A 15,003-nucleotide genomic window follows, 5' to 3' on the forward strand; every position below is an offset into this window, starting at 1 on the left:
AAGGTGTTCATTAATCTTAACTTCCTGGTTTGTTGTCTGTGTGAAAAGATCAATATGATTGGTCGCTTAACTCGCCATGCATTGCTGCTGCACATCCAATGTATCAGATGTTAACTGCTGTTGGGAAAAGATCACTTGACCTTTGTGGCAGCTTCCTTCGCGGTCAGTAGAAAGCACTATTGCTTCATCACTGACTGCCAAATCCAGGCCATCAGAAAGCCAAACTTCAGGCAGGCCGAAAACTAAACAATGGTCTTTAAAGTCAAAACACAACAATTCAGTGTGTTTATGAAGTAAACTTGCAAATTAGATTGTGAATTTTCAGTTTACTGAGAAAGACATTTGCAGGCAAGGTCTCACCAGAAGGCATTGGGTTATCTTATGATGGGACTGTTTATAGCTAACAAAATTAAATGGGAAAAAGTAGACATAGATTGAGATACATGTCAATGCAAAATCAATACATTTTGCGACAACTATGAAGGTCTGTGGACAAGAAACGCAAGATTTTTCATGCATAGACACAAACGTATTAGAGTTGATCAAGGGATCAAGACCAAGTCAAACTTTCACACTTCCACCATTGCTAGTTGAAACATAACCACGAGGTTCCCTCACTTAAAGGTATTCGGGCCACAAAATTCCACAAAGCTTCAATAAATGTCAAAAGCACCAGAATGAGAAGAACTTCCATTTTCACCAGCACAATTCTGGATATATGCTAGGTCAGACATCATAATCTGACCAGGTGCTGTGAACACTATGTTGAACAAGACACACACCAATAATATAACAACATAGGAGGAAAAGAATAGAGGTGTCATGTTTAGGAGTCGAAATATGGCGGCATGGTGGCACAGTGGTTAGCACTGCTGCCTCACAACATCAGGGTTCAATTCCAAGCTTGGGGCACTGCCTGTGCAGAGTCTGCACGGGTTTCCTCCAGGTGCTCTGGTTAGGCGCGTTGGCCATGCTAAATTCTCCCTTAGTGTAGCCGAACAGGCATCAGTGTGGCGAGTAGGGGATTTTTGCAATAACTTCATTGCAGTGTTAATTTGAGCCTACTTGCGACACTAATAAATAAACTAAAAAAAATTACCATGCTTATAGCCAGCAATATGACCATGGAACAGAAGTGTAATAAGTACAAACGAGTAACACATTTGCCTTTTCTCTCAACCTACTGCTGCTCAGCTAATTAAAAATAAGTGTTGATCTCTATGTCAGCGCTGAAGAGGTCGCCACAGATAATTTTCTCTGTAGAAGCCAAGCTTTTTATCCCTTTCCAGATTCTCTCACCAGCTCTTTGGAACTTAGATCTTGATCAGTTTGGCTAATTTCAAAAGCACACAGACTGTAGGTTGGAGGTCTCCTGAAAGGGTTGCCATTCCTACAGGTGGCTGTGCGCTGTACAGGCTAGTCCAGTTTGAGGGATGACTGCTAGTTTCTGAAGCCCACGCCAGGACAGATGCCGATTGACTGATCTACATTACAGCGTATGGCTAAGCTCTCTAAAACATGAGCAAAAATAAAATCTCATCCAATAGAAGAATGCCTTTGACAACCACAAGGGAGAAGGTGGCATAGTGGTTATGTCACTGGACCAGTAATTCAGAGGCCCAGGCCAATGCCCTGGGACATGGGTTCAAATCCCACCATGGGGGCAGCTGGTAGAATTTAAATTCAATCATTAACATCTGGAATTGAAAATCAGTAATGGTGAGCATGAAAAGGTCATAGTCATTAAAAACCCATCTTGTTCACTCATGTTCTAAGGAAGGAAATCTGCCATCCTTACCCGGTCTGGCCTACATGTGACTCCAGAGCCACAGCAATGTGGCTGACTCTTGAACTGCCCTCTGAAATAGCCCTGCATTTCGTTCAGTTCAAAGACAAATAGGGGATGCGGGCCTTGCCAGTGATGCCCATATTCAATGAAAGGATTTTTTTTTTTTTAAAAGGTAGACATGCCCAACCCCCATGTATCTGCACAGGCATTTCATGTCACCTCCAAATCTTTTTCAGTGGCTTTAAATTACTTAACTGTGTTAGCCCCCAGACATCGATCAGCTTGTCAGATTTTCCACACAACATTTCAAGACAATGGTAAAAATGGATTTGCATTTCAACATTTCCTAGACTGGGCTGCATTCCAAAAATAGAGTAACCCCACCAAAGTGTAAACTTTGGACACAGCTGTGAATCAAAATAGAATACAAAGCTTCACAACTTGTACTGGAAAGTGAACTTCCACCACAAACCTTGCATAACTCATTGAATCTAGCCGAAGGAATGAGAGCCCAGCTCAGAACCATCAACAATGTAGAAATGCATGAACACAGCATGCTACCGAAAGAGCAAACACACAACTGGTACAAAACTGCAAATGTAAACTCATCTGAAAGGCACTCGTGGCTATCATATAATTTGTGAAGATTTGAGGCATCATTCTCTGGATCATACCCTTGGATTTCTCAATTAGCCTGCACAAGCACACAAACCAGCCCACAGGTAACAATCTGTTCATCCTTTTCACTGTCTTGTATACATACAAAAAAAATGCAAGCAAAAAGTCACCTATTGATGCAGCCGTTAGTTGGTTAAAGGATAAAACGCACATGAGATATTTCTTCCTTGAACTTTCTTGAAAGTCACGAGGTTAGGTTTCACACAATACCACAAAGTTTCATGACTCAAGGAAAATAGAGGTTGACAGCCGACAATTATTTTGCAGCCTTGAATTGCCTCAAAAGCTAACAACAGCGATGTACAACAGGTTCAAATTGAAGAATCCATGAAAATTTGCTTCAACCGTGACAAAGGCTAATTTTGCAGGGAGGGACACTTGGCATAAATCTCCTGTTTCAATGCAATGTAGTTTGTATTAAATCCCCTGCAGGTTTTCCTGTGCCATGGTTTTTGGATGAATAAAGTTCTTCCCTCAAATGTGCTGTGTTCTTTCCTAACTGTGTATGGCAATTGGTTCAAGACTCTTTTTCCAACTCTCTCTCTATGCCTTTTATGGTATCACCAACACCACCACACTGGGTTGCTCCAGAGATATCAACTAACAACCAGAGGACAATAACCAAACTTAAGCTTGAGAAAAAAGGAACCAACAAGCTAATTAATGTTGTCCTGAATATCCTAACATAGACTGGCAATGTCTCAATCAGGGATAACCTCAAACATACAACATGTAGCTTCTCCAGAGCTACCCCAGCATGGCCAAGGCCACAGAGGAGAGGCAGGCAGACATCATGACCATCCCTCCACAGCTGCTGCCAACCCAGACCTGCAGATGGTCACCTGGAAGGTGTACGAGAAGGTCCTTTGACTCACACGTCACCTCCTGCAACACTCAACCAAAGGTCAGGAGCTCCAGATGAGCAAGAATGCTCAAGGAAGAGTGGAGGTCTTTGAAGCCTGCACCAAACTATGACTACAAGTTACACCTACCCTAATCCCCTCTCATGCTGGTTTCCTCCTCCACTATTTACCTGAGACGAAACACCAAAATCTCATGGCTACTTCAAGTCAACCACACACAGGACATATTGGGCAAGTTTCAATGAATCATCCACTTTGCATCCAACATTTCAAAACAATAACCTAGTCAAAGAGGAAGCATTGATAACTTATGAATTGTTTAGCCAAAAATCTTTATACAATATGCATTTGTAAGTCTCATTTCAGCTGCTAAGTACTGGACACCTATAGAGTACAGAGAATGCGGCATAGTGGCACAATGGTTCACACTGCAGCCTCACAGCACCAGGGACCCTGGTTCAATTCCAACTTTGGGTAACAGTATGTGTGGAGTTTGCACATTCTCCCTGTGTCTGCATGGGTTTCCTCCAGGTGCTCCGCTTTCTTCCCAAAAATGTGCAGGTTAGGTGGATTGGCCATGCTAAATTGTCCCTTAGTATCCAAAGATGCATAGGTTAGGGGGATTAGCAAGATAAATATGGGGTTACAGGGATAGGCAAAGATGCTCTCATAGTCAGAGTCAGTGCAGACTCTATGGGCCAAATAGCCTCCTCCTGCACTGTAGGGATTCCATGATTCTATGAACGCCACACAAGTTATTGAACACAACATTTCCTTAATCTCGGGACTAAAAAGTAATGCCATTATTCTAATTAAAACACGCGAATGCATGTGCTGGGAGACAAAACTAATCAGAAATTGTTCACTAAACAAGCTTTTTGTTTGAATTTCCAACTCAATTAAATATAAACTTTAAACAGCTTTCACAAGTTGAGATGCCTTTCATAGCAAAAGTAATTAATAAACATGAAACAGAGCTTACCACTGATATTGAGATCATAATCTCCTGCTGTAATCACATTAGCAACCAATCCTTCGGCAGGCTGACTGGCTGAAACCACCTCACTTAACAGCTTCCGAATGGCAGTCTGTTGTGGCGGCTGTGTAACAATTCCAGTAACACTGATCCTCAGGTTTTTAATAACATGACTCTGGTTGTTAGGATCTCGCATATGAACTAGATAGACAAAAAAATAGCAAAAATTCACTCAGATTAAACAAATATTATTACTCATTACAGTAGCCTTACATTGCAAGCTCCAATTCCATGCCGATTAAAAAGCTACCTGGTGTGCACTGAGACAGCGCAGCAATATGCAGAATAAATAGCCACAAGAGAAACCCCTCCCATCCTCCAAGCTCGCTGGAGGCCATTCAACCCATCAGACCCGCCAGCTTTTTGAATGAGCTATGCTGTAAGCCCTGTTCTTTCCCCAATAACCATGCAATTTTTCAAGAATTTCTCTAATTCCATTCTGAAAGTGACTATTCGCCACCCTTTCAGGCAGCACATTCCAGATAAAAACCTGTCACATAAAGACAACCGTCCACGGTTCTTCTGTCAATTACCTTCAATCTATCGCCTCTGGTTACTGACCCTTCTGCCAGCGGAAACGGTCTCTCTTTACTTACTCAAACAGAACTCTTCATAATTTTGAACATTTATTAAATCTCGCTGCAATCTTCCCTACTCTCCTTGCTCCCTAGATGCAAGATGATTCTCATCCCTGGTATTCCTCAAGGTCTCTACATTCTCCCTAAGGTATGGTGTCCACAGCAAGAATCTTCCAGCTGAAGACTAAGGATTCATAAAACCTAGCATGGCTTCTTTGTTTTGTACTCTTAATACTCTATTTGTGAAAGCCAGGACCCCTTGTGCTTTTTAAAAATAGCTTTCTGAAACTTGTCTTGCACTAAAGATGTCTGTACATGAAAGCCTTAATACCTGCAATTCCTTTAAAAATTATATGTACAGAAAATTATATCATTTTGGGCAACACAGTGGTCAGCACTGCTGCTTCACAGCACCAGAGACACAGGTCCAATTTCCAGCTTGGGGCACTGTGTGGAGTCTGCATGTTCTCCCTGTATCTGTGTGGGTTTCCTCCAGGTGCTCCAGTTTCCGCCCTGTGCTCCGGTTTCCTCCCACAGTCCAAGACGTGCTGGTTAGGTGCATTGGCCATGCTAAATTCTCTGTGTACCCGAATAGACGCCAGAGTGTGGCGATTGGGGGATTTTCACAGTAACTTCATTGCAGTGTTAATGTAAGCCCATTTGAGACAATAAATTTTACCCTCTGCTTCTTACTTTCAAATAAAACACTTGCAGTTACAGATACTAGATCCAGTGTCCCAAAATCTGCAAGAACAAAAAAACTGCATTCCTGTGCTTCCAGAACAAGGTGACGAACAAGTCATACACAGAAAATAGAAGGAATAAGCCATTCAGCCCTTCGAGCCTGCTCTGCCATTCATTATGATCATGACTAATCATTGAATTCAATACCCTGATCCCCTCCCCACCCACCCGTGGATGTTGTCTATATGGACTTTAGTAAAGCATTTGACAAAGTCCCTCATGGTAGGCTAGTGAAAAAGGTTGGATCCCATGGGATAAAGGGGTTCGTGGAAGTGGAAATGACTAGGGTTGGGAAGCATTTTCCGATCGGGGCCATTGTGATCTCCTGGACTCGTTTCGATCGCCTCAGGGGGTCGGAGAGGAATTTCCCAGATATTTTTTTTCCCCATATTGGCCCTGGGGTTTTTCACTCTGGGTTTTCGCCTCTCCCTGGAGATCACATGGTCTGGAATGGGGGGGTGGGGGTGAGTTAATAGGTTGTAATGAACAAAGCATCGTAGCTGTGAGGGACAGCTCGGTGGATAGGATATTGGTATGTAGATAGGCTGGAAAATTGGGCGGGGATCCTGGATTCAGGATTCAATCCTGGACCGGGGAGCGGCGCGGGCTTGGAGGGCCGAAGGGCCTGTTCCTGTGCTGTATTGTTCTTTGTTCACCCTCCATATCCATTGATCCCCAAGAGCTATATCCAATTTCTTCCAGAAATCACAATACTTCAGTCTCAACTACTTTGTGGTAGTGAATTCCACACATTCACCATTCTCTAGGTGAAAAGATTTCTCCTCGCCTCAGCCCTACGCACCCGGGCATTCTCTTTTCCACCCTCTTGCGTCAGGAAAAAGATACAAAAGTCTGAGGTCACGTACCAACCGACTCAAGAACAGCTCCTTCCCTGCTGTTGTCAGATTTTTGAATGGACCTACCTCGCATTAAGTTGATCTTTCTCTACACCTTCGCTATGACTAACACTGCATTCGGCACTCTCTTCTTTCCTTCTCCCCCATGTACTCTATGAACAGCATGCTTTGTCTGTACAGCACACAAGAAAACATACTTTTTACTGTCGCCCAATACGTGACAAATCAAATCCTAAAAGGTTTACTCCTTATCCTCAAACTATGACCCATAGTTCTGGGACATCCCAACATTGGGAACATTCTTTCTGAATTTACTCTGTCTAATCCTGTTAGAATTTTATAAGTTCCTATGAGATCCCGTCCCACTCTTTTAAACTCCAATGAATACAATCCTAACCACTTAGTCTCTCCTCATATGACAGTCCTGCTCTCCCAGGAATCAGCCTGGTAAACCTTCACTGCACTCCCTCTATAGCAAGAACATCCTTCCTCACACAAGGACACCAAAACTGCACACAATACTCCAGGTGTGGTCTCATCAACACCCTATACAATTGCAGTAAAACATCTCTATTCCTATATGCAAATCCTCTCGCTATGAAGACCAACATACCATTTGTGTCCTTTACTGCCTGCTGTACCTACGCACTTACATTCAGTGACTGATGCATGACACCAAGGTCTTGCTAAGTACCTACCTCTCTCAATTTACACCCATTCAAATAATAATCCACCTTCCTATTTTTGCTACTGGAGTGGATAACCTCACATTTATCTGCAACTGTCATACATGTGCCCACTCAGCCCGTCCAAGTCACACTGAAGTATGTCTGCGTCTACCTCACAGCTCACCCTCCCACCCAACTTTGCAAATTTGGAAGTAATATATTTAGTTCTCTCATCCAAATGAATATCATGTGAATAGTTGGGGTCCAAGCATAGATCATTATATTATACATAGGTACGCCACTAGTCACTGCCTGCCAAAGAACAATACAGCACAGGAACAGGCCCTTCAGCCCTCCAAGCCCGTGCCGCTCCCTGGTCCAAACTAGACCATTCTTTTGTATCCCTCCATTCCTACTCCGTTCATGTGGCTATCTAGATAAGTCTTAAACGTTCCCAGTGTGTCCGCCTCCACCACCTTGCCTGGCAGCGCATTCCAGGCCCCCACCACCCTCTGTAAAATACGTCCTTCTGATATCCGTGTTAAACCTCCCCCCCCCCCACATTGAACCCATGACCCCACGTGAACCCCCCTCCGATTGGAAAAAAGATCTATTTATTCCAACTCTTAAAGTTTATTTATTAGTGTCACAAGTAGGCTTACATTAACACTGCAATGAAGCTACTGTGAAAATCCCCTTCCTGCCTGCTAACCAGTTGCAATCCCAGTTGCTTTAACATTACATAGCAATCTGCTATGTGAGAATTTGTTGCAAGCTTTCTGAAAGTCTAAATAAACCACATCCACTGGTTCTCCTTGGTCATCTCTACTAGTTACATCCTCTTACTGGTTTCAGTAGAATTACCGAGCATGATTTTCCTTTCATAAATTTGTGCTGAATTTGTCTGATTATACCACTGCTTTCCAAATGATGTGCTAGGAAATCCTTGATAATGGATTCTAGCAACTTCACATCATCGACGTTAGGCTCACTGGTCTATAGTTCCCGGTTTTCTCTCTACTCCCTTTTTGAATAGCAAGCTTACATTAGCTAATCTCCAATCTGTCAGAACCATTCTGGAATCCAAAGAATTTTTCAAAATGACCACCAACTGATCTACTATTTGCAGGGCCACTTCCTTAAGTATTCTGGGAAGAAGATTATCAGGCCCTGGAGATTTATTCACCTTCAATCCCATCAATTTCCCTAAAGCCATTTCTCTACTAATAGTGATTTCCTTCACCTCCTCACTAAAGCTTGTGTTTCTCAGGACATCCTGCTCTGGAAACTACAATCCCCATCAGACATTTCTGTCATATCTATATTGTGGTGCACTGATCCCGTCTTTCGCTCCGGGATTAACGGCAGAAGCCAACCTGGACCGCCCCCTCATCCCGTCTTTTCCTGATCCCAGTGGGTCTAGTTTGGCAGAGAAATCAGCCCAGCTTTAAGTTATCCTATTCCCCTACACCTCCATCTCAGGACCCAAAATCCCCTTGTTCGGTATGCGATCAGTCCTGAGTTCCTGGATACAGACTCCTGGTGCAGTAACTGTATACAGCACCTTTCACAACCTCAGGATAGCCTAAAGCAATTTTCCAATCAAGCGATTTTAAAAGATGCTGCTGTAATACGGCAAACACTGACCAATTCACACACAGGAAGCTCCTACATAAAAACAATGTGATACTGATCAGATAATCTGTTTTTTGTGTGATGATGGTTGAAGGATGAATATTGACGAGAACGCTCAGGAGAACGGGAAAGGCGGCGGCGGCAGGCGGGGGGGGGGGGGGGGGGGTGAAGTTTGAAGTGTTTTTTTTAAAAACATGCAATAGTGTGAAGGATAGTCAACATATTGTGCAAAATATTTGGACTACACCAAATTAAAATGTATGCCTTTAGTTAAAGATCATTGATTCAGCTTTCCACATAGTTGCTACATTTTGGTAGGAAGAATGAGGAGAGTCAATACAATTTAAATGGCACAATTTTAAAGGGGGTGCAAGATCAGAGACCTGGGAGCGATTGTGCACAAATCTTCAATGGTCTGGACTGGTTAACAAATCAATTGAGAGCATATGGGACCCTGCATTTTATAAATAGAGACATACAATTCAGCCAGGTAGTAATACTAAACCTATATTAAAACACCAACACAGTCCAGAAACATGTTCTGGCCAGCACACTTTGGAAAGGGCATGAGGCTTTGGAGAGAGTACAAAAGGGATTTACTAGAAAGGTTCCAAGGATGAAGGATTACAGTATGTAAACAGCCTGGAAAAACTGGGGTTGCTACCCTTTCGAGCAGAGGAGGAAAAGAGAAGAGATGAGATTTCATAGGTGTATAAAGTCATAACCGGTTAAAATGGAGTAAACAAAAATAAACTATTTCCAATCGTGAAGGACTGGAAGCACACAGACTTGAGGCGATGGACAAAATATCACAGATGACAGGCGAATTTTGTTTTAAAACTAAACAGTGGTTTGGACTTGGAATTGAATTGTCTCACAGGATGGTGGAAACAGATTCAACACTAACCTTCAGAGCTGACACTCCAATGTTGTACTGAGGGAGTGCTGCACTGTCCCAAGGTAGAATCTTTTGGACGGGACATTGAATCAAAACCCTTTTTGCCCTTTTAGGTAGACACAAAAGATGCCATGACACTACGTCAAATAAGATCAGGTTCAGTTAACCCAGTGGCCTGATCAAAATTAACCCCCACGATCAATACTAAAACGCTACCTTGCTATTATCACACTAATGTTTGTGGGAGCTTGCTGTGTGCAAAATGGCTCCTGCATTACCTACAACAGTGACTACATGTCAAACGTTCTTCACTGGTTATAAAGCTCTTTGAAACATCCAGTAGTCATGTAAAGAATGTTGTAAATATGAGTCTTTCTTCAAAAAGGAACTAAATAAATACATGGAGAAAAAAAGATAGCGGAGCTATGGGAGAGAGCAGAGTAATGGAACTAACTGAATTGCTTTCTGAAAGAGGCCAAACAGACTCTAAGAACTGAATAGCATCCCCTGTGTTATCCCAAGTTAAATTTTTAACACTATTGCTTCCTTGCTTAAAAATTCAAATTAAGGGAGGGAAGAAACCTCAGAGTTAACTCGAGAACACAAATTTGAATACACGTGCCAGAAATGGGTGCCCACCATACAATGCAAAGCACACAGACACAGTTCTGTTGCTTTAAATATCTAAGAACAAGCTATGGCACAAAACACTGATGCTTATATTGGATGATTCTGTTCTTGCAAAGCAGGTGCAGACTCGGAAGATTTGATGACAGTTAAATTCAAAGATATCAGGAGCTGTACTAATTTCAAACTGCACTACAATTTTGAAAATGCACTGGGGTTGTGCATTAGACTATTGGGATACTGAAACTTGAGGAAAAAGAATAAAGGAACAAAAGTAGGAAATTATGCAAGATTTATGCACTGGTTCATTAAATCTATTTATAATTCATTAGATTGAGCATAGCCTGCAATTTCTTTTACACATTCACAGGATGTCACTGGTTAGGCCAGCATTTATTGCCCATCTCGAATTGCCCTCGGAAAGGTGGTGGTGAGCCACCCACTGGAATCCATCTGGTGTCAGGACACCTAACGTGATGTTAGCTGGGAATTCCAGGAATTTGACCGAGCAATGATGAAAGCAAGGCAAGAGGGAATGGTAGCATTGTAGCGAATACTGGACCAGTAGTCCTGAGACCAGGACTAATGCTCTAAAGACACGAGTTCAAATCCCACTAGGTAGATGATGGAATTTAAATTCAATATTAATAAATCTGAAATAAGAAACTTCAATAATGGCGAACATGAAGCTACCAAATTGTCATAAAAATGCACCTGGTTCATTCACCGCTGTCTGTACTTGTTCTAGCCTACATTTGCCTCCATGTCTACAGCAATATGGCTGACCCTTAAATGCCCTAACTAGCTTCATAGTTAGAAGGTACCTCACTAGCATCTTCTCAAGGGCAATTTGGGATGGACAATAGATACTGGCCTTGCCAGCGATATTCACTTATGAACAAATAAAAATTATATTTTCAAGTCAGGATGTTGTGCAAGAACTGGAGGAGGAATTGGAGGGAGGTGGTGCTGCTTCCATGCACTTGCAAATACCACAACGGATACATATTCCTTGCGATACCTACTCCTTGAGTGTTCATTAACAAACTTTAATGCCAGCACACGTTTATCAGTTCAATGCTACAATGGGCCATCAAAACAGACACCAATATCAAAGATGCAGCATAAAACTCAAAATATCAGCAAGAATAATTCCATAATTGAACAGACAACTGGTCAATTGGTTAGAACTACTGAACTCAAATGTAACTACCGTTAAGCTTTTAAAAGGAAATAAAAACCATGGATTACATCCTCATCTCAGCTTTCAGTTGAAGAACAAAAGTGACATGCACTACTTGTGCACAGAGCAGCCACTTCCTTCCTGGGAAGGGTGTTAATTTTGCATGATTTTTACATAAAGTGGCAATATACTTATTTTTAAAAATCCTTCCATGGTTTGTTCCTTTTAAATCAGCAATGACACACCCACAAACACCAATAACTCTCTCTTGGTTATAAGACTCCAAATACTCTAGATCGAAATATATTCAGTTGAGTATTAAAGTATAAATCCTCCCTTCACGTTACAAGCAACAAGCAGACCAGAGCAACTTCAGAGTTTTGTTGTTTATTGATCAGGAGATTAAATTTCAAACACAACACTGGAGCCTCAGCAGACCTGCCTGGACCAAACTTAACAAGGCCTACATGTTGAGTTTATCCAGCAGAGTTTCAATATTTTGTCACAAATAGATATGCAAGTTCTGGAAATCCAATATCTCCCTGCTTAAAACCCATGATATCTGTAACTTTCTCCCATCTTCATAAAATATAGTTGACCTGAAATGTTAACTCTACTTCTCTCTTCAGGAGATACTTCCAGACCTGTTGAGTACTCAGAGCATTTTCTGGCTGTAAATACTTGGTGCTTTCTTTCTCCAAACTCTGGGTGCCTCAATACAAACTAGCACATTTCAAGCCACCTCTCTCTGTACACCTGTCAAACTGCAGACGTTGCAGGGAATGCAGACAGCACAGGAACAGGCCGTTCGCTCCAGCCAAGAATGCTATCCAGGTCGGTCACTAGAAGATAAAGAAAGCCACTTGTGTGCTGTGGAGAGTATTAGAGCCAGGAGCCCAGAGCCGGTTGACAGGCCAGTGATGGGAAGAGGGGAGCTCAGCTCCCAGCCAGCCAGCCCGGGGCTCCAGTGACAGACGGAAGGGATTATGTGGACACCCCACTGGGAACCGGGACCAGGCCCAGCAGCTTCTCTCCCTCCCTCCCTCCCGGTACCAACCTTCGGAGGTGAGGCGGCAGAAGGGACGGACCAGCTCGGCGAAGCTCAGGTTGTTTTTCCGCGTCGAGCTCTCGGCCGCCTCGCTGCACAGCACGGCCACCATGGGCACGAAGGTGTCCTGGATGAACTCCTGGACGCTCTGCACGCACTGAGCCATCCCCGGGGCTCGGACACACAGGCACTGGCCGGGGTGATGGGGAACGGCCTCCTAATTTATTGACGAGACAACAAGCGTCTTCCTTCAGGAGGAGGCGAGGCCGAGCGCCGCCATGTTGGACACAATCTGCCAGCCGCCCGGCCCCGCGTCACGTGATTGGCGCCGCTGACGCAGCACGTCACGTCGCCTTGCGTCATCTAAGACCCGCCCCTTCCTTGGCCGGCCGGCCTGCCAGCCGCGCGCTTGCGCACTCCACCTGCCGCACCACCGTCACGGGACGTTGCGTCCGCCCGCCGTCACGAAGGCCCGCCTCAGGAGCGCGCGACTGCATACGTCACCCGGAGCTCACGCATCGCATGTCAATCAACCTGAAGGTGGTGACGTCATGGGACCTGCCGCTCAGAGTCACTTAGCCCCGCCCCCTGGTCGCGCGCCTGCGCACTGTGCCCAAAGCCCAGATTCCAGCTGTCACTGCAGCTCCTGTCAATCTGGGAGCAGCTTGCTGCAGTTACTGTTCAGGATGCACCAAGTTTGCCCCACTGACACCAGCTGTGGAAACAAGTGAATGTACACTCCTTTTGTTGAAAGAATCACATCTGAACTGCAACCCACAAAGCACAGCAGGCCATTCAGCCCATTGTGCCTCAGGCTGCTCTTTGAAAGAACTATCCAATCAATTCCACACCCACAGCCCTGCAAACCTTTCTGCTTCAAATCTACCTCCATTGCAATGCAATCTGAAACAATATCATTCGCTGTAAAGTGCTTCGGGATGTACTGAGGTCAGGAAAGGTGCTACTTAAATGCAAGTTCTTTGTTTGTTCATCCAATTTCCATTTGAAAGTTACTTTTGAATCTGCTTCCACCACCCTTTCAGACAGAGAATTCCAGAGCATCCAATTCACTGCTAAAGCACAAAGAGAACAAAGAACAGCACAGCACAGGAACAGGCCCTTCAGCCCTCCAAAGCCTGTGTCAATCATGATGTCCTAACTAAAAAAAACCTTCTGCTCTTACTCGGTCCGTATCCCTCTATTCCCTCCCTATTCATGTATCCATCCAGATGCCTCTTAAATGTTGCTAATGCGCCTGCTTCCACCACCTCCTCTGACAGCGCGTTCCAGGCACCCACCACTCTCTGTGTGAAAAACTTCCCCCGCACATCTCCCTTAAACTTTTCCCCTCTCACCTTGAACCTGTGCCCCTTGTAATTGACACTTCCACCCTGGGAAAAAGCTTCTGACTCTCCACCCTGTCTCTGCCTCTCATAATTTTGTAGACCTCTCTCAGGTCACCCCTCAGCCTCTGTCTTTTCAGTGAAAACAATCCGAGTTTATTCAACCTCTCCTCATAGCCAACACCCTCCAGACCAGGCAACATCCTGGTGAACCTTCTTTGCGTTCTCTCCAAAGCTTCCACATCCTTCTGGAAGTGTGTAATATCTCCTCCTCTCTCTCTCCTAGTTCTTTAGCAAGTCATCAACTTGTCTGTCATCATAAATGGGGCTGGCAACCTGAGGAAATGAAATGTCTCACATCATAAGCACAACGAGTGAAGATCCTTACAAATCCATTAAAACAAGGAACAATCTGTGTGTGCAGTTCAGTTGCCAGTTCTGGTTATAGACTTTTTTGAAGTATTCTGACCATATGGCATCTGCTCGTGTGTTGCCTAAGGTAGGAGTGAGATTAATTGCCTTTGACAGCATCTACCGAGTGTGGCATGAAGGAATCCCACCAAAGTTTAAGTCAATGGGAATCAAGGGAAATGGGGAGGCGATGGCCTAGTGGTATTATCACCAAACTACTAATCCAGAAACTCAACTAATGTTCTGGGGACCCAGGTTCGAATCCCACCACGGCAGATGGTGGAATTTGAATTCAACAGTAAATATCTGGAATTAAGAATCTACTGATGAAACCATTGTCGATTGTCGGAAAAAAACATCTGGTTCACTAATGTTCTTTAGGGAAGGAAATGTGCCGTCCTTACCTAGTGTGGCCTACATGTGAATCCAGAGCCGCAGCAATGTGGTTGAGTCTCAACTTCCCTCGGGCAACTAGGGGTGGGCAATAAATGCTGGCCCAGCCAGCAACATTTATGTCCCATGCATGACTAAACAAAAATGCAGCAGACAGTTTGTGCACAGCCAGCCTCAGTTTAGGGCGGCATGGTGGCACAGTGGTTAGCACTGCTGCCTCACAGCACCAGGGACCCGGGTTCAATTCTGGCC

The 15,003-nt window shown here is 44.0% G+C and overlaps 1 protein-coding gene across 2 annotated transcripts in view; it reads right to left on the bottom strand.

Annotated features, from left to right (window-relative positions):
* The window catches only part of trappc8 (trafficking protein particle complex subunit 8), a 170,873-nt gene extending 157,928 nt beyond the window's left edge, over nucleotides 1-12,945 (bottom strand). The window contains exons 1-2 of one of the 2 annotated variants that reach the window (XM_078215640.1): nucleotides 12,614-12,945; nucleotides 4,313-4,507 (exon numbers count right to left, since the gene is read on the bottom strand). In XM_078215640.1, the coding sequence (XP_078071766.1) occupies nucleotides 4,313-4,507; nucleotides 12,614-12,770 (352 nt within the window). In that variant the 5' untranslated portion in view covers nucleotides 12,771-12,945. The remainder of the gene's footprint in view (nucleotides 1-4,312; nucleotides 4,508-12,613) is intronic. The other variant, XM_078215641.1, reaches the window with a different exon arrangement.
* Nucleotides 12,946-15,003: the final 2,058 nt, after the last annotated feature.

Source organism: Mustelus asterias, chromosome 7, assembly GCF_964213995.1.
Source record: "Mustelus asterias chromosome 7, sMusAst1.hap1.1, whole genome shotgun sequence".
Lineage (NCBI taxonomy): Eukaryota > Metazoa > Chordata > Chondrichthyes > Carcharhiniformes > Triakidae > Mustelus > Mustelus asterias.